The 20,282-nt window shown below is 45.0% G+C and overlaps 1 protein-coding gene across 1 annotated transcript; it reads right to left on the bottom strand.

The window, feature by feature from the left end:
• Positions 1–2,973: 2,973 nt before the first annotated feature.
• LOC124683109 (zinc finger protein CO3-like) lies at positions 2,974–5,018 on the bottom strand. The gene is made up of 3 exons (XM_047217684.1): positions 4,344–5,018; positions 4,077–4,253; positions 2,974–3,499 (listed from the first exon to the last, which is right to left on the bottom strand). Exons 1-3 carry the CDS (start codon positions 5,016–5,018, stop codon positions 3,455–3,457), a joined length of 897 nt encoding a protein of 298 aa, XP_047073640.1. The 3' UTR covers positions 2,974–3,454.
• Positions 5,019–20,282: the final 15,264 nt, after the last annotated feature.

The following is a 20,282-nucleotide window of genomic DNA, read 5'->3' as shown; positions in this document are numbered from 1 at the left end:
TCGTAGTGGTAGGACACTGCCTCCGCACAACATATCACATGCCATATGTGCGCGCTAGCTATCTGGGAATCCTTGCGGCTTCCTGCGGTGTCCCGCAGAATCCGCTGGAAACTGATCGGATTTGAACTAGGGTACACTTTCCGTCGCTCAATAAATTCTGGGAAAATTGTTTTTAGGTCTATAACACATCACTTTATGTGATAATTTTTGTCCGTTTAGCGTGTTGGCGAACGGTGCACCAGCGCGCCCGATACGGCCATTTCGCATCTCCCGAGGGAGGCCATTTTGGCCAGATGGCAAACTGGACATCATATTTGGATTCCTCTAATTTTTAGGTTTAAAAGATGATATGGATGTTATATTTAGATTCCTCACATTGTTCTGATAGATTTAGACATATTATTTGTGGAATTTCGATTTTCTGATTTAAAGATATTAATTATTCCATATTAATTAGAAAAAAGACCAAAAAGTAAAATAATTTCATTGTTGTTTGAATTCAATATTATTATTACTTATATATTCATGATTGTTTACTTAAGTAATTGTTTGGAATTCAAAAATAAAGAGGTGTGACATCACGGTCCAAGGGTTAATAAAGTTGATATGCTATTATTATCAGCTAGGTGTCAATTCTTTAATGGAAGCTCATCCGAATGGAACCAATAAGTTAAGTGTGCTAAGGCTGAAGTAGTGTGAGGATGGGTGACCAACAGGAAAGTTTAACCATGATTGTAATTTGACCTAAGATTAATTGTACTTAGAGTTAAAAGTGTCTCGGGTGAAAGATAAACAAGTAAAAAGAAGGGAAAAAAGAAAAAAAAAAGTGGTGTAAAACAAAATAAAATTTGAAAAATCTTAAAACTCTATGCCGAGGGGCAAAGAAAAAAAAAGATTTTTTTGACGTTCTTTTTAAAAAAAGAATTTTGAAAATTTTAAATTATTATGCCGACGTTTTTGCCGTCGGTATAGCGTGCTACGCCGATGGCAATAGTGGCTCCACCGAGGGAGGTAGTCGCCGAGGAGCTATGCCGAGGGTTGCCCTCAGCGTAGCCTACGCCGACGGCCAAAACAGGCTACGCCGAGGGTTCCCAGCCCTCGGCATATCAGCCCATTCTTGTAGTGTATACCACTGTTTCAAAATGGGAAAACGACGTCCAACACTTCGCGAGTAGGGCAGAAGCAGTAGTTTTCTCAATGCACATCGGGAAATGATTAAAAAAAATGAATGAATCATATAGACAAAAAACACAATTCGTTCAATAAGAAAACATAATTCCTACTAAAATATCTTATAATTTTGATGGTGGTAGTACATCCTAGAGAGGATTCCCTACTTGACAGTATTTGAAAGTTCGGTGCACTATTTGGACATGGAATATTTTTTTCCTGCTCCCTTCGTCCTAAAAATGATGTTGCCAAGCCCATTTGATCTGCGCTGGCCTTGTGCCAACTTTTTTACTATTTACTCAATTGGGCAACATATAAGTGAAAATAGCACGAAAACGCGAATATGGTACTAACAAATTACCACTAATTAGGAAATTCAATAGTACACACACAATAGCACCGAATCAGTGCAAAATGACATAAGTTTTATACGGAATAGACAAGGTAAGATAGATAAGTGAGATCATGCATCACATTGTTGGATGCTTATTTGCTTCTTCTTGAACTAAGCGCGGTTTATGGGGTTCATAAGGCTCAAGTCGGTGAACATGATTCGATTCTCCTCGGTGAGCAATTTGGCCTCGACCTCAATGGCTTGGATTTCAGGAGGTCTCTTTGCAAGGTCAATGAAGCTAGCACATGTGGCCTCTTTCTCCCGGTGTCGCTTCTCATCCATTTTAGCATTTATCTCCTCCTAGTTGGCCATCAACGTCTCACTCAATGCAAGTGCGGAAGCATCACATTTGAGATCGGACTTGGTGTCCTCATGGGCCCTTGAACGAGATACACAACCACAATTGCTTGGGTCACCCTCTTAGAGATCAACGACCGCTAATACATTATCCCCATCCACACCCCCTCTGCGTGCTTGAACCCTTTTTGTATGTAGCATATCATAGCTCCCACTTGGGACAATCCATTATCTTGATCCAACAATGGCATAAAGTGAAGGCCTTGTATCCATTACATTGCTTGAAGTACTTGAAAGCCAGGGGCGCCTGCTTTCTGGTACAATATGTTTTCAGGTAAATTTTCTGGTACACTATCACTATTAGAAGACGAGGATCTGAGGTGGTTTGGGCTTGTTTTCTTTGGTGGGAAATTCTGTCACGCGAATCACACTTCTTAAACTCTCTATATTTTTGTTTACCTCGCGCTTTGGGTTTACTCAACGTCTAGTTTGTAAAGTGACCTAATATCTAAAAAAAAATCAACATATGTAATGTAAAATATATGATATTAAAATCTTCATAAATCATATTCTCATACTATATGTATTTGGTGTCATGAAGTTGATTTTTTTATCTATCAGTTTTTATCAAACTTTATACAATTTGGCTTTGACTAAACGGAGGGAGCACTATAACTCAGGTGACAGTATAAGCCGAGATTATATGTGCCAGCCAGGTAGCAGCATGTATTCCGTCAGGCGGGTTGCTAAGTTCAGGGTGTGATATTTTTCTTGGGACTATCAGGTACAACCTCTAGTGTGTTTTACTCTAACAGAAACACAGAACGGCACAACGAACCAAATCTTCTCACCCAGCGGACAGCGGTGGCGGAAAGCTCTCGATGTGTCCAGGGAATGATCTCCCCATATTGCCTTTCAGAGCATGAGATTCTGAAAGGTAGATTATCTGAGGTTGGTAACATTCACCCAACAGCAGAAGCTTCGCATCAGATTGAAGAGAATAAACGCAGCACTGAATTTACGAGCAAATCAAGTTCTATTATCTTCATCCTACAAAGCTGCCAACCAGCATGATCCACGCCGCATTTGCAACTAAAGCTACAGCTTGGCTTGTAAACGGCAGACTGACACAGTAGCAGATGTATTCAGCTATGATCTCCCTGTATTGCCTTTCAGACCGTGAGACTCTGAGAAGCCATTACAAATTCGTGTAAAATTGACATCACCTACTTTGACAAATGTAGCTGCATCTGAAGTTCTGAACATTCACCCAACCGCAGCCAGCACCTCCGCCTCAAACTGAAGAACAAAACGCAGCACCAGACTGGAAATTATGACAAATAAAGTTCTATTATTTTTCATCCTACAAAGCTGGCAAACAACATGATACACACACACTGCACTTGCTGCTCAAGCAGCGAGGAAACAGCAGAATGGTACAAGAAACTGGGTTTGGGATATGGCAGCCTGGAGACTAATAACCTGATCATTTACATTCTACAGTTGGAACGGAGTGACACACGGATGGATGCATGTATTACCCATTCTTGTAACTGAATGAAGCAAGCACTGCGCTAAAGGCTGGAGCTCGCTTCAGGTGGCCATCGCAACACCTTCGTTCCCCCTGATGAAACGGCCCTGTAATTCAGTGAAGCAAGATGCAGTCTGGTCAGAACAGGATTGGGTAAACCAAAATGGAGTAACTGACTGGTTTATGCACAGCATTACTAGTATGCAAGATGCAACTATGCATGCGAAAGAAAGTACTGAATGCGCAAGTAAGAACCACATAAGGTGCATTGCCTCCTGCTTGTTAGAAATGAAGTAAAAGAGCAAAAGGATTTCAAGACACGGTATTCATTTCTGTCTAGGCGAGGTGGCCATGTGTGTGTGCATCCTTTGTAGTCGTCAGAAAAATAACAGCATCATCAGCACGGGACCATAATTCTGAGGCTATATTTTCATAGTCCTTGTCGAAATCTTCAGTTCTATCTGACCAGTTCATTCAATTCTTCCTGGGACCAGAGGTTTAATCTCAATAGTCGCCGATTCGCACAAGAATTCCTTGAGGTTTAGAATCTAATCCAGCTCTATCCCAGAAGCCCAATTGCATTTCGCAGTTCAGAACATTACTGATGTATGGACATGCTATTTCTAAGATCACAGCCAGTTAATCACAGTAAGGGAGCTGCAATAAAGCGAATCATGGGGGTACCTTCAAGCGCGGCCGCCGGACGGCATTGATCCGGCGAACCTCGTACCGGATCCGCTTGGAGAAGAGCCTGGCATGCCGCTTCTCCTTGTAGCGCCTGACCCTCTCCGCCCTCCCGGTCGCATCCGGCGCAACCCACGCCGCCGCCGCCTGCCGCCCCGGCGCCACCTCCACCAACACCTGCACGGGCCGCGTGTCACGGTTCAATGACGCGTGTCGTCCCCTCCGGCTCCGAGGAACGCAAAAGGGGGATCTGAACTGAGGGCTTACCGAGTCGGGCTCCAGCTTGGGCGCCGGGAGACCCGGCGCGGCGCCGATGTAGAGGGACCCGCGGCCGGCCCAGGCGGCCAGGATCTCGTCGTAGTCCAGCTTGAGCAGCGGCGGCCGCGCGGAGGCGGCGCCCGTGCTGGCCGCCGACGAGCACGAGGACGAGGTTGTGGTGGTGGTGGTGGTGGTGGCCGTCGCGGCGCTGGGCGAGGAGGAGCTGCTCCTGCAGTACACCCACCGCTCCCTGCCCCGGAGCGCGCGCCGGGCCAGGTCCTCCTCCTCGCCCTCGAAGCGGCCGCTCCCACCGGATGCGTCCGGGGAGGGGGCGCACGGAGAGGAACCTCCCGAGCCGCCGCCGGAGGAGAAGGAGGAGGCGCCGAGGATGTCGTTGAGCGACGGCGCCGCCGCGAACAGCGTGGACGGCGCCTCGGGATGCAGCGCGAACGGGTCGAGCTGCTGCTGCTGCTGCTCATGCCCGCCTCCGTCCTCCTCAAGCGTCTCCTCCGCCGACGGCGCCTCCAGCGGCAAAGATTCCTCCACCGACGGAGATTCAGGCCTGTGTACGACGACCTCCGCCGCCTGGGCGAGGTGGCGGCTGAGGCTGAGGTACTTGGTCTTCTTCTTCGTCTTACCCCGGCGCGCCCCCTTGCGCCGCCGGCCGCCGCCGCCGTTCGCCATTGCCCCAAAAAATACTTGAGTAGGTCAGGGTGGTGGCTGCAAAGTGGGCGAGAAGCTGGCACGAGGGATGCTATTTGGAGGGAAAGCGAGGGGGAATCTCCCGCGAGCGCGCGCTTTTTCTCCTGATCCTGCGATGACGTGGCGGGGATCGCTGACATGTCCACGCGCCATTGGTTGGCTGGATTGCGGTGTCTCCTTTTGGTTGTGGGGCCTACGGGATCAGGAACGGTGGTGCCATGGTGGGGTTTTAACGGCTTCACGGGGGTTTTGTGATGAGGTGGGCGTTCACATCGTCGCCGTTGCAACTTTAATACCAGTAGAACATCTTAATCTAGGGTTAGCCTCTCCAATTATCTTATTGTACACCCGATCAAATACGAAAAGACGATGGCGATAGCAATATTCTTTTTTTTTTACTTTTCAGTTATGTCCATCCATAATGCCACTAGGGCAATGCGTTGTTGCAAAGGTTTGATGTAATTCGTATCTTCAAGATATTAATATATGCTTCTTGTCTGGAAAAAAATTCCTTAGTCTTTTTGTGAAATTACTTACTCAAAGATTCAGATTACACGGGGTATTGCATATATCCGCTAGACCTCTGGACCTGAGGATAGCCACACCGTAGTACGATTACTAGTCCTACCATAGCTATCCATAAAATGGCCGCTAGTATTTGAATCTACTAATATGAGTAGCACAAGTTTGTCTAACCTTAAGCAAGGTTTTAATCTCCTATATAGTAGTGGAGTAGACTGATCTATCCACCTCCCCCTTTCTTGGTACATTTGTCAACTCCAAGCAATATGTTTCAATTACTAGTGTCTGATTGCACCAAGTATAGCTGGGGATAGAGCCACCAGCACCACACAACTGAGCTAGTGCATCACGACTCAAACGAAAGAGGTGAACAGTACTGCAAACTCAAATGAAAGTAATTCATTTATTTTGTTGCTATGTTTTAGGTTCCCATGAGTCCAACTTCAAGCCAAATGAAAGAGGTGACCAGAGTACCGCCAACTCAAATCTTTATAAGTAAGAAAAATGAACACGTCGCCTAGCTTCTTATTGGGTGATTTACATTGATGCTAACAAGAGAGAGAGAGACAGTTGAGGCAATAGATGATTCTAGCCAGAGGTCCCATCTAGTCACATAGTACATGGCAAATCACTAAAGTCAAGTCACGACAACAAAAGTCAGATCAATTTTCCATAGGCAACATGTCAAATAAAAAGAGAAATAAAAATCAAAAGATATAAGTCTAAGAGCATCTCCATCGGCAGCTCCAAATAGTCGTCGGTAGAGGCGCCGGCACCTCCGTATGGGGACGCCATCACTGCATCCTCTATTTGGGGAGCTGTTTCCACACCGGCGCCCCCAAACCGGCGGCCCCGATAGATTTTTTAAGTTAAAATCACAAATAAAAGCATCGAAAATCGAATAAAGAGAAGAAATATTCCATTCCACAAACTAACACGTAATTGGGAACATGGTTTACACAAAGATATAATGTGGAACATGGTTTCCACAAACTAATACATAGTTTGAACCATGGTTGACACAAATATAAAACATTGAAAAATAACTAAACCTAACTAGACCGGTCATCGCAGGTTTCGTGTGTTCGCTGCCAACAAAGAACACTCTCAGGCACCCAGTCACCCAAACTGGAAAATCCAGCTGGTGCCGGTGCCCCTGTTGGTTCTTTCGACGAAGAACATCCAAAAACATGCGTGCCCATTTTCGCTGTGAAGAAACAACACTCAGTCGTTGTCCTCCTAATCCGTGTCACCGTGGTAGTGGTGGCGGCAGCGTGTCTCGTCGAACACCTTGATGTGCATGTCCCCCTTGCCAAAGAAGGAGAACGTGAGCACGTAGCCGGCTTCGAGGTGGTGGTAGCGCGCAAACTTCTCCCAACTGATATGGAGGTACATCTTGCTGTGTGCGTCGTAGATCACGTCCACAATCGAGCGGCAGCAGCCGCAGGCAGCCTCCCGTAGATGCAGCGAGCCTGGCTGGTCGCCAGCGACGAAGTCGGCAAACGTGTCCGGCAGCCTCTAGATGTCGTGTGGGTCGCCCTTGAGGACAATGACGAACTTGAACACCACTCGCCGCTCCACCTCCTGCAGATCGGACGATGAAGACGACGCAGGCGACGGCGAGCGTGCAGCTCTGCCGCGGCCACGACCACGACCACGGCTGCGACCTCTCGGCCTCGGTCTCGACCAGACATGGCCTCGTCTCTTCAGATGGTAGCGGCTAGGGTTTGGGACAGAGGCGCTAGGGTTTGTGTGTGAGAGGGATGATGAGAGGTGGCCCTTTTTATAGGCTGGAGAGAGGCGGGGGAGCGGGGGAGCGGCGGCGCTCATTAACACCGGCACAGAGAGCTAGGCGCGATGGGACGCTTCCCTATGCGTCTGCGGAAACTGCACCGCCGATGCGCCCCAATTAACTCCCGTCGCGAGGTAGGCGACGGTTAGGTTAAAATTGAATGTGCCGCTAACGCGTCGGCCCCGCCACTCCCCACTGGCGTCGACTTTTGGGATGTGTGGCTGACTGGCGGCTCCCACGCCCAAAAATTCCAGCCTTGCGAGGCGCCGGCGCGCCCGATTCGCGCCCTTGGCGAAGGGGCCAGCACGGGGTTGTCGGTGCTTCTATTGGGCTCCAAAAACCGCCGGCACTGTATGGGGCACGCCGGTGTGAGACCATTTTCGCTCCCGGCCCCCAAAACGCTATCGAGGCCGCTATCGGGGGCGCCGGTGGAGATGCTCTAACAATAAGAAAACGAGAGATGACAAATGATTCGGGGAAATAGCTGATTTAGCTAGAGGTCCCATGTAGTCCTACATAGCAAATACTCCATGGCAAGTCAAAACAAGTCCAGTCAATTTTTTTTTTGCACAAAATTGGGGTCAAGAGACCCCGGTGGAGCTTCTATATTGAAACAAGTGGCAGGTACATTTTACAGAAAAGCCCCTCTACATCTCTTGCCCTGAGAAACCTAAAATTTGAAGAAGGGGCCTTCCACTTTACAAAAACCACCCTGACAAAAAGAGAGAAAAAGCAATTAGGTCCAGGGTAGTCTCCGCCACGCACCGCCGGCGAACTCCAGGCGTCTCCACCGAGTTCCGAGCGCATGATGCTCGAACGCTCTTTACCGACGCCAAGGTCCAGCCCCTGGCGACCACCAGAGAGACGGGGACGAGCCACTTGTCTCCCTCGCGGCGTCGAGCTCCAGCAGCCGACCGAGAGGGCCTCCGCCATGGAGGTAGAAGAAAACGGGTGATACGTCTCGGACGTATCGATAATTTCTTGTGTTCCATGCCACAGTATTGATGATATCTACATGTTTTATACACACTTTATGTCATTATCATGCGTTTTCCGGAACTAACCTATTGACGAGATGCCGAAGGGCCGCTCTCGTTTTCGCTGTTTTTGGTTCCGTAAATCCTAGTAAGGAAATATTCTCTGAATCGGACGAAATCAACGCCCAAGCATCCTATTTTTCCACGAAGCTTCCGAACACCCGAGAGCCACTCGTAGGGGAGCCCCGGTGGGCCCACACATGGGGCCGGCGCGGCCAGGATCCGAGCGCCCCCCTGTTGTGTCGTCGCCTCATCAGCCCTCCGACTCCGCCTCTTCGCCTATAAAAAGGTCCCTGACCTAAAACTTCGATACGGAAAAGCCACGGTACGAGAAACCTTCCAGAGCCGCCGCCATCGCGAAGCCAAGATCTGGGGGACAGGAATCTCTGTTCCGGCACGCCGCCGGGACGGGGAGTGCCCCCGAAGGCTCCTCCATCGACACCACCGCCATCTTCATCAACGCCGCTGTCTCCCATGAGGAGGGAGTAGTTCTCCATCGAGGCTCGTGGGCTGTACCGGTAGCTATGTGGTTCATCTCTCTCCTATGTACTTCAATACAATAATCTCATGAGCTGCCTTACATGATTGAGATTCATATGATGATGCTTGTAATCTAGATGTCATTATGCTAGTCAAGTGGGTTTTACTTATGTGATCTCCTGGAGACTCCTTGTCCCACGTGTGTAAAGGTGACAGGTGTGTGCACCGTGTGGGTCTCTTAGGCTATATTTCACGAATACTTATTCACCGTTATGAATGGCATAGTGAAGTGCTTATTTATATCCCTTTATGATTGCAATGTGTTTTGTATCACAATTTATCCATGTGCTACTCTAGTGATGTTATTAAAGTAGTTTATTCCTCCTGCACGGTGTAATGGTGACAGTGTGTGCATCCGTGTTAGTACTTGGCGTAGGCTATGATTATGATCTCTTGTAGATTATGAAGTTAACTATTGCTATGATGGTATTGATGTGATCTATTCCTCCTACATAGTGCGAAGGTGACAGTGTGCATGCTATGTTAGTACTTGGTTTAGTTGTGTTGATCCGTCATGCACTCTAAGGTTATTTAAATATGAACATTGAATATTGTGGAGCTTGTTAACTCCGGCATTGAGGGTTCGTGTAATCCTACGCAATTAGTGGTGTTCATCATCCAACAAGAGAGTGTAGAGTATGCATTTATCTATTCTCGTTATGTGATCAAAGTTGAGAGTGTCCACTAGTGAAAGTCTAATCCCTAGGCCTTGTTCCTAAATATCGCTATCACTCGCTTGTTTATCGTTTTATCATGCGTTACTACTGCTGCGTTACTACGCTTGTTTACTCGTCCCGGGCAAAGCACTTTTCCGGTGCCGTTACTACTGCTCATATTCATTCATACCACCCGTATTTCACTATCTCTTCGCCGAACTAGTGCACCTATTAGGTGTGTTGGGGACACAAGAGACTTCTTGCTTTGTGGTTGCAGTGGTTGCATGAGAGGGATATCTTTGACCTCTTCCTCCCCGAGTTCGATAAACCTTGGGTGATCCACTTAAGGGAAACTTGCCGTCGTTCTACAAACCTCTCGCTCTTGGAGGCCCAACACCGTCTACAAGAATAGAAGCACCCGTAGACATCAAGCTATTTTCTCGGCGCCGTTGCTCGGGAGGAAAGGTAAAAGGTACTCACACTCCGGATCTCGGCTACTAAGCTATTTTCGCCGTTGTAAGTACTCGAAGCTATTTCCTTTAGATCCTGCAATTGCATCTTTTTGTTTCTTGTTTACACTAGTTTGGCATAATGGACAACAATGAGCTTCTTATTCTATTTCCTGATTTAAGACATGGATGGTTTGATGCGAAAATTAAAAAACCCATGGAACATATTAGTATGAACGCTTTGAACACCATTGTTGCTAATGATATGGAAAATTCTAAGCTTGGGGAAGCTGGTTTTGATGAGCATGATCTTTTTAGTCCCCCAAGCATTGAGGAGAAAATTTTCTTTGATGATACTTTGCCTCCTATTTATGATGATTATAATGATATTGGTCTTTTAGTACCGCCTGTTATGGAGGATAAATTTGATTATGATTACAATATGCCTCCTATATTTTATGATGAAAATAATAATGATAGTTACTTTGTTGAATTTGCTCCCACTACAACTAATAAAATTGATTATGCCTATGTGGAGAGTAATAATTTTATGCATGAGACTCATGATAAGAATGCTTTATGTGATAGTTATATTTTTGAGTTTGCTCATGTTGCTACTGAAAGTTATTATGAGAGAGGAAAATATGGTTGTAGAAATTTTCATGTTACTAAAATACCTCTCTTTTGCTGAAAATCTTGAAGCTGCACTTGTTTTATCTTTCTATGCTTGTTGCATTATGCTTCTTGAATTTGTTTATTTACAAGATTCCTTTGCATAGGAAGCATGTTAGACTTAAATGTGTTTTGAATTTGCCTCTTGATGCTCTCTTTTGCTTCAACTACTATTTCTTGCGAGTGCATCATTAAACCGCTCGAGCCCATCTTAATGGCTATAAAGAAAGAACTTCTTGGGAGATAACCCATGTGTTTATTTTGCTACAGTACTTTTTGTATTTGTGTCTTGGAAGTTGTTACTACTGTAGCAACCTCTCCTTATCTTAATTTTGTTGCATTGTTGTGCCAAGTAAAGTCTTTGATAGTAAGGTTCATACTAAATTTGGATTACTGCGCAGAAACAGATTTCTTGCTGTCACGAATCTGGGCTTAATTCTCTGTAGGTAACTCAGAAAATTATGCCAATTTACGTGAGTGATCCTCAGATATGTACGCAACTTTCATTCAATTTGAGCATTTTCATCTGAGCAAGTCTGGTGCCATTTTAAAATTCATCTTTACGGACTGTTCTGTTTTGACAGATGCTGCCTTTTATTTCGCATTGCCTCTTTTGCTGTGTTGGATGGATTTCTTTGTTCCATTACCTTCCAGTAGCTTTGTGCAATATCCAGAAGTGTTAACAATGATTGTGTCACCTCTGAATATGTGAATTTTTAATTATTCACTAACCCTCTAATGAGTTTGTTTCGAGTTTGGTGTGGAGGAAGTTTTCAAGGGTCAAGAGAGGAGGATGATATACTATGATCAAGAAGAGTGAAGAGTCTAAGCTTAGGGATGCCCCCATGGTTCATCCCTGCATATTTCAAGAAGACTCAAGCATCTAAGCTTGGGATGCCCAAGGCATCCCCTTCTTCATCGACAAATTATCGAGTTCCTTCTCTTGAAACTATATTTTTATTCGGTCACATCTTATGTACTTTACTTGGAGCGTCTGTGTGCTTGTGTTTGTGTTTTTGTTTGAATAAATGCTTGTGTGGGAGAGAGACACGCTCCGCTGGTTCATATGAACACATGTGTTCTTAGCTTTTAATGTTCATGGTGAAGGTTGAAACTGCTTCGTTCATTGTTATTTGGTTGGAAACAGAAAATGCTACATGTAGTAATTGGTAAAATGTCTTGGATAATTTGATACTTGGCAATTGTTGTGCTCATGTTTAAGCTCTTGCATCATATACTTTGCACCTATTAATGAAGAAATACATAGAGCTTGCTAAAATTTGGTTTGCATAATTGGTCTCTCTAAGGTCTAGATAATTTCTAGTATTGAGTTTTGAACAACAAGGAAGACGGTGTAGAGTCTTATAATGTTTACAATATGTCTTTTATGTGAGTTTTGTCTGCACCGGTTCATCCTTGTGTTTGTTTCAAATAACCTTGCTAGCCTAAACCTTGTATCGAGAGGGAATACTTCTCATGCATCCAAAATCCTTGAGCCAACCACTATGCCATTTGTGTCCACCTTACCTACCTACTACATGGTATTTCTCCGCCATTCCAAGGTAAATTTCTTGAGTGCTACCTTTAAATAATTCAAAATTTATCACCTCTTATTTGTGTCAATGTTTTATAGCTCATGAGGAAGTATGTGGTGTTTTATCTTTCGATCTTGTCATTTACTTTTGACAGACTTTCACAATGGACTAGTGGCATATCCGCTTATCCAATAATTTTGCAAAAAGAGCTGGCAATGGGGTTCCCAGCCCCAATTAATTAACTTTCATTAATAATTCTCTTCACATGTTTTGCTCTGATTCATCAGTAAGCAACTTAATTTTGCAAATAGACACTCCTCCATGGTATGTGAATGTTGGAAGGCACCCGAGGATTCGGTTAGCCATGGCTTGTGTAAGCAAAAGGTTGGGAGGAGTGTCATCCATAAATAAAGAAAAACTAAACTAAAGTACATGTGTAAACAAAGGAGAAGAGGGATGATCTACCTTGCTGGTAGAGATAACGTCCTTCATGGGAGCCGCTCTTGAAAGTCCGGTTGATGAGGTAGTTAGAGTGCCCACTACCATTCGTTGACAACAACAAACACCTCTCAAAATTTTACTTTTATGCTCTCTTTATGTTTTCAAAACCAAAGCTCTAGCACAAATATAGCAATCAATGCTTCCCTCTGCGAAGGGCCATTCTTTTACCTTTTATGTCGAGTCAGTTCACCTATCTCTCTCCACCTCAAGAAGCAAACACTTGTGTGAACTGTTCATTGTTTCCTACATACTTGCATATTGCACTTGTTATATTACTCTATGTTGACAATATCCATGAGATATATATGTTACAAGTTGAAAGCAACCGCTGAAACTTAATCTTCTTTTGTGTTGCTTCAATACCTTTACTTTGATTTATTGCTTTATGAGTTAAATCTTGTGCAAGACTTATTGATGCTTGTCTTTAAGTACTATTCATGAAAAGTCTTTGCTTTATGATTCAGTTGTTTACTCATGTCATTACCATTATTTTGATCGCTGCATTCATTACATATGTTTACAATAGTATGATCAAGGTTATGATGGCATGTCACTCCGTAAATTATCTTTGTTATCGTTAACCGCTCGGGACGAGCGTAACTAAGCTTAGGGATGCTGATACGTCTCCGACGTATCGATAATTTCTTGTGTTCCATGCCACATTATTGATGATATCTACATGTTTTATACACACTTTATGTCATTATCATGCGTTTTCCGGAACTAACCTATTGACGAGATGTCGAAGGGCCAGTTCCTGTTTTCTGCTGTTTTTGGTTCCAGAAATCCTAGTAAGGAAATATTCTCGGAATCAGACGAAATCAACGTCCAGCATCCTATTTTTCCACGAAGCTTCCAGAACACCCGAGAGCCACTAGAGGGGAGCCCTGGTGGGCCCACACATGGGGCCGGCGCGGCCAAGGATCCAGGCGCGCCCCCCTGTTGTGTCGTCGCCTCATCAGCCCTTCGACTCCGCCTCTTCGCCTATAAAAAGGTCCCTGACCTAAAACTTCGATACGGAAAAGCCACGGTACGAGAAACCTTCCAGAACCGCCGCCATCGCGAAGCCAAGATCTGGGCGACAGGAGTCTCTGTTCCGGCACGCCGCCGGGACGGGGAAGTGCCCCCGGAAGGCTCCTCCATCGACACCACCGCCATCTTCATCAACGATGTTGTCTCCCATGAGGAGGAGTAGTTCTCCATCGATGCTCGGGGCTGTACCTGGTAGCTATGTGGTTCATCTCTCTCCTATGTACTTCAATACAATAATCTCATGAGCTGCCTTACATGATTGAGATTCATATGATGATGCTTGTAATCTAGATGTCATTATGCTAGTCAAGTGGGTTTTACTTATGTGATCTCCTGGAGACTCCTTGTCCCACGTGTGTAAAGGTGATAGTGTGTGCACCGTGTGGGTCTCTTAGGATATATTTCACGTAATACTTATTCACCGTTATGAATGGCATAGTGAAGTGCTTATTTATATCCCTTTATGATTGCAATGTGTTTTGTATCACAATTTATCCATGTGCTACTCTAGTGATGTTATTAAAGTAGTCTATTCCTCCTGCACGGTGTAATGGTGACAGTGTGTGCATCCGTGTTAGTACTTGGCGTAGGCTATGATTATGATCTCTTGTAGATTATGAAGTTAACTATTGCTATGATGGTATTGATGTGATCTATTCCTCCTACATAGTGCGAAGGTGACACTGTGCATGCTATGTTAGTACTTGGTTTAGTTGTGTTGATATGTCATGCACTCTAAGGTTATTTAAATATGAACATTGAATATTGTGGAGCTTGTTAACTCCGGCATTGAGGGTTCGTGTAATCCTACGCAATTAGTGGTGTTCATCATCCAACAAGAGAGTGTAGAGTATGCATTTATCTATTCTCGTTATGTGATCAAAGTTGAGAGTGTCCACTAGTGAAAGTCTAATCCCTAGGCCTTGTTCCTAAATATCGCTATCGTCTGCTTGTTTACCGTTTTACCGCGTTACTATCGCTTGTTTACCGTCCCGGGCAAAGCACTTTTCTCGGTGCCGTTACTACTGCTCATATTCATTCATACCACCCGTATTTCACTATCTCTTCGCCGAACTAGTGCACCTATTAGGTGTGTTGGGGACACAAGAGACTTCTTGCTTTGTGGTTGCAGGGTTGCATGAGAGGGATATCTTTGACCTCTTCCTCCCTGAGTTCGATAAACCTTGGGTGATCCACTTAAGGGAAACTTGCTGCTGTTCTACAAACCTCTGCTCTTGGAGGCCCAACACTGTCTACAAGAATAGAAGCACCCGTAGACATCAACGGGCCACCATGTTGGCCAAGGATCACAGTGACATGCTTGGTCACCGTGTGTTTCGCTCGACGAAGATCAGCTCCAGATAAGGAGCCAGCAGATCTGCCAAAAGCGGTGTCGTCAGAGATCCCCTCGCAATCTCCACCGCCGCGGTGGCCAGAGAGAGGGGGAATCAAGACGAACTCGCCCAGATATGGTGACTCGAAGAAGGCTTTTATTGGAGAGGATGACGCCGACCTGCCGTCGCTCGCCTCTGGCTCCGACAGCCGGAGCACCACGAGCAGCTGCAGCACCGCCGCTAGCAGCAGGGAGAAGCCCAGACTCCACCACCAGCACCTCAACACGAGCATCACGCCAAATCCACAAGGTCTCTCATCTCCCCCCCCCCCCGAACAGCTCTCAGCTTGCTACAGTTCTTGGCCCCTCCTCCCTCGTGGCCGAGCAGATCCGAAGCCACTCCGCCGGAATAGCCGGTCGGAGGCGGTGGAGGTGAAGCGCCGGAGTAGATTAGGGTTAGTCTAGGTCTTCTCCTCCTCCCTTTTAGCAGTCCAATCAATTGGTCATAGACAATATGTCAAAGAAGAGGAGAAGTAAAAAAGTCACAAAATGAAAGCCCACAATAAGCTCAACAGAGAGGACAGATGAGTTGGCTAGTCCACCATTTACCATGGACCACCACCCATTCATGATGCACCAAGAATTAGTAGACCAAAAATTGCAAATATCTCGAATATACAAGAACAACAAAGATTCCTGATAAAACTAAGATCCTCTTTGGTCTAAAGGAATATACATAATTCTTTAAGAGTATGGTACTCCATAGGAAATTTTCATACAAAGTTTCTTTAGTTTAAAGGATAGGGAAACATAATAATTTTTCTTGTGCACTCCCATGCTTCTAATTTAATTAATAGCATAATTTCCCTTAGGTTTAACCTCATGTAAATTTTACTTTATTTCAATGACTAATATAAATATATGGTTTACCTAATCTTTCATGAAAGAATTGAGGGAATAGTTGTCACCGTGAGGACAATGTTCGTACTCCCAAGCCTTTCGAGAATGCAAACAAAGATTAGTTGGCCTCTGCTGTTTTAGACATTGAATTTTGTTGGTATAGACTAGTTTGGAAAATACTCTAAGCATTTCTATAACTCATGGTAGCCCAACAATTTGCTCGTTCAACCCCTGACTGGATAATCAACAATGATAGTGTCAAATGAGAATCAACCTGAGGTTAGGTGGTTAGGAAGATGGTTGTACTCCCATCCCACCAGAGTTCAAACCCCAGATTTAACATCTATGTGTTTCATAAAGGCAGAATATTCATTCAGTGGGAGGCGATGTTCCCGTCGAGAACGAGGCGCCTATGGTTACTTCATCAATTTCAAGATCCAATCCGCTGGCTCAGTCTTCTGAAGGTGCTCATAGAGGTAGGGTGTGTGCGCGCGTTCATAGAGCCGAGTGTATGCGTGTGTATGTGAGTGGCTACGTTTGTATTGTGTTTCTAAAAAAAAACAATGATAGTGTCAAATTGAATCTAATAGCATTATTATACTCCCTACGATAAAAAAGAAGTTATAGATTTATCTAAATTTAGATGTATTATGTATATATACTTGTAAGACGACCTCTTCGATTACATCTTAATCCATCTTAATCGTTTTTTTGTTTCTTCTTGAACCAGCAGTTAAGAAGAAGAAAGATCAACGTGACATATTTTGTACTACCTCACTGGGTTGCGAAATTAATCATGAAATTCACTAATTCGACGGCAATTGTTCTACATCAATCAACTTTGTGCGGAGTAGCTGACTTCGGTTTGCTTGCCTGCTTGCTTGTTGGTTTGTGTACAACCTATTCTGATCCTTGGTAGACACATGCTGGATCGAGCATGGTGGGCCTGTCGGACACAACACGATGCACCCACAGTTGTGCACCCATGTCCCATGCACATATGCAACTTGCATGCCATACACACACAAGCTGACAAGCGGCGTACAACACGCGAAAACAAAAAAGCTTGACCACACTACCGGTACCGAGTCAAAAGCCTTCTGACCTTGACCGCCCATGTGGCGTGATTAACTTACCACAGCAGAGTGAGTACGCCAACTTTTACCGTACGATCACAACCAGAAGACAACATTAGAGCATCTTAAGTTCTTAACAGATACCCGTCAGGTCGAACCGCATCGCGGGAACGGCGATTAACTGCATCTAATTTTTTAGGGCGAAGAATAGAAACTACTGAACAGATGCTCGATCCAAAAACCGCAAACATGATTCCGTTGATTTTTGCACCAAGTATTTAAACCCTTTCATCCGAGTATATTTACAAGATTTTGAAAAAGAGGAACTAAAGGTTCCTAAAAACTACCTCGGGATTTATACTAACATCGATGGGACTTGGGGATGGCGACGGGTGGCGCGTCACTCCTCCTCGTTGTCGGTGTCTACGTCGGAGAGGTCTGTCTCATCATTGGAGTAGTTCACAAATCACAACGATGAAGCTGTGCCTCGCCATCCACGTTTGGCCCGACCGTAAGAATTTCACATTGAGATTTTGCATGTTTGTAGATTCCATCATTGACTACATTTATGAATTTTTTTCAGAATTTTTCGAAACTTAGAAATATGATTTTTGAATTTTTGAAAATAAAGAGCTACATGTAGCTCGGCCTCCATTTATCCACTCTCCCTGTTTATATTATTACTTTCCTATCATAGGTTTAGTCAAAGTTGAACTCAGTAAAATTAACTATTTTTTTTAATAAAAAAATAGCAGCATCCACAATATACCATCTATAATATTAGAATCCTTATGAAGTATAATTTCATATTTATATGATTTTGATATTGTGGATGTTCATATATGTCCCTATATTTTTGGTCTAATTTTACAAAGCTCAACTTTTATTAAGCCAAAACGCGAAAACAAAAAACATAGGGAGTGGTGAAAGCGTGAACTCTAGGCTCTGCTCGGTCTTATTTTCATTGCCGAGCATAAGGGCAATTCTTATTGAAGGAAGGTCACCAAGAATTCCATGAACGACGGCGATGACATGCTCCCTTCTGAATTCGTAGTGATCGCCACCAAGTATCAATCCAAAAGAGACGCGACGATCGATCACGTGGTTTCCCGCTTCGTTAGTGGCATTGACGTTGTCGATATGGTAAGGTCATTCCCTATCCGGTTGTGTACATGGCTTCGCATTTTAGTGCATCTAACGGTTTGTGTATGTTTAGGTACCCCGTGCCTTGGAATACTTCTCGGTTATTTGATAAAAGGATACCACATGGTTCATTGTTGGAGGGAGGTCAAGGATTTCCCAACGTAGAGGCTAGGCTATGAGGCCTAAAACTAAGCATCAAGAACGGCAATGCAGGGGTGACAATGGCCATTGATCTTGATGAGGAAGACCCATGCAATGGTGCCCTTCCATCTCGGTCAAGAGGCCACAAGGCTACCAAATACAATCTCAAGCGCGATGCTTCATCACTTTCATTGAGTGGGACCTTGAAGGCAATGTTGGCCGAGAAGGAGGAGGACATCGTCAAGAGGGAGGAGAAGCGGCGCCGAGGCAAAGAGGCCACATGTGCCACCTTCATTGACCTAACAAAACAAGCCATACAAGTCCGGAAGAATGAGGCCGATGCCAACTTGCTCACGGAGGAGAGCCGGAACATGATCGCGGACTTGAGCCTCACGGGAGCTGGAACAAAGGGCTTGGTTAGAGGATAAGGGAGTCATCATATTCCAACGCGATTTGTGATCTTTCTCACATATCTTTCTACTTGGCATGGAACTTTTTTTAAAAAAACTTGGAACACATTCATTCCATTAAACTTGAATCGGAAGCATCACCCTAAAAAGCCATGTTTACATCAGCAGGGACCTGATCCACCCACACTTGGTGATCATTTTCCACTCCAACTTGACCCAAGGCAGCTAGGGCATGTGAACTATGTGGTTCCCTAAATTTAATTTGGCCATGTTTGATTTGCCATATTTTCAGTTTGTATGTCCTCTTTTCCCATATATTAGCCTATTTAGCGAACTTTAAGAAAACATATTACAAACCGGCTCAGGTCGAACCAAATGCGTCGGGCCCTGGGCTACCCCGCCTAAACGGGAACTTTTGACCGAACAACCTATTTTATGTCCTCGGTCTGATCCAAACGAATCAGAACTGAAATCAACCGGGTCAATGCCATGAGCTCAAAAAGAAAAAAGAAAAAGGCTCTGCTAGGTTCCTGGCCGGTGACCGACCCGCATGCCCGTTTCGCGCAAGGAACAAATATTGGGATGTGGATTTGTTTTGTCGTCACACTATGAAGAGGGCGTGGTAGCAAGCAGTCGACTATGTGTGCTTCCGGTGTTTAAGCATAAACAAACAGAGTCTCTGGAAATCGAGAAATGCTGGAGTTTTTCACGATGTGTCCCTACAACGAAGCGTGGTAGCTCTGATTTCTCAGATCATAGAGAATTTAGGACAGTGGAGGGTCTGCTCGTGCTAGGAGCATCAGAGTTAGAGAGTACCTTTTCTTTTCTTTGGGCTTAGCCTGTTGGTTGCACAACCAAGAATGTTTTTTTAGGGGAAAACGGTGGGAGAGTTTCCCGCTGTAAATTTTATACGGAGTACAATGAAGAAATAAGTCATTTACAAAGGACAATGTTACCAAGAAACTTAGAAAGCTACTCTCCGTTTAATATTAGTTGTCGTCGTGCTTAGCCTATCTTTAAATTTATTATGGGAGTGTTTCGTTTTCATCACGTGGCCAACTAGGGCAAATTCGTTGAGAAGTGCATTCCATAGTTGAAAAGTGGGTCTTTGGTGTATGGGCAAGCTGGGCAAGAATATTGTTTCTACACACAAAAAAAACCTTTATACTGTGTTTGGTTGTAATGAATTGGGCTCTGAATTGGGAAATCTAGAATTGAGGGCCCAATTCCGCTGTTTGAATGTGCTAGATATTGATGTGTGGAATTGTTACCCAATTCTAAGAAGAGGCCCGCGCGACACCCGTAGCCCAATTCGGAGGTCTGGACCTCCGTATTCGCTCGGAATCGAGCAACTGCTCGCTCTCCTCTCCCGAACCGAGCGTGGCTCGCGAAACTCCGTCCCCGCCCACCTCCGCCCTCCTCCTCCCCTCCGGCCCCACTCCGGCCGCCCTCCTCCGCCCTCCTCCTCCCCTCCGGCCCCACTCCGGCGCCCTCCTCCAATTTGGGC

This window comes from Lolium rigidum, chromosome 1, assembly GCF_022539505.1.
Source record: "Lolium rigidum isolate FL_2022 chromosome 1, APGP_CSIRO_Lrig_0.1, whole genome shotgun sequence".
Lineage (NCBI taxonomy): Eukaryota > Viridiplantae > Streptophyta > Magnoliopsida > Poales > Poaceae > Lolium > Lolium rigidum.
Note: the sequence above shows the minus strand (reverse complement) of the source record. Positions and strands in the feature narration are given on the sequence as shown.

Excerpts from the sequence above, each read along its gene's own strand:
- LOC124683109 (XM_047217684.1), bottom strand. The coding sequence starts at position 5,018 with ATGGCGAACGGCGGCGGCGGCCGGCGGCGCAAGGGGGCGCGCCGGGGT. Across the intron at positions 4,254-4,343 it reads CCAAGCTGGAGCCCGACTCG|GTGTTGGTGGAGGTGGCGCC; the intron begins GTAAGCCCTCAG and ends CGGCCCGTGCAG. Across the intron at positions 3,500-4,076 it reads TCCGGCGGCCGCGCTTGAAG|GGCCGTTTCATCAGGGGGAA; the intron begins GTACCCCCATGA and ends ACTGAATTACAG.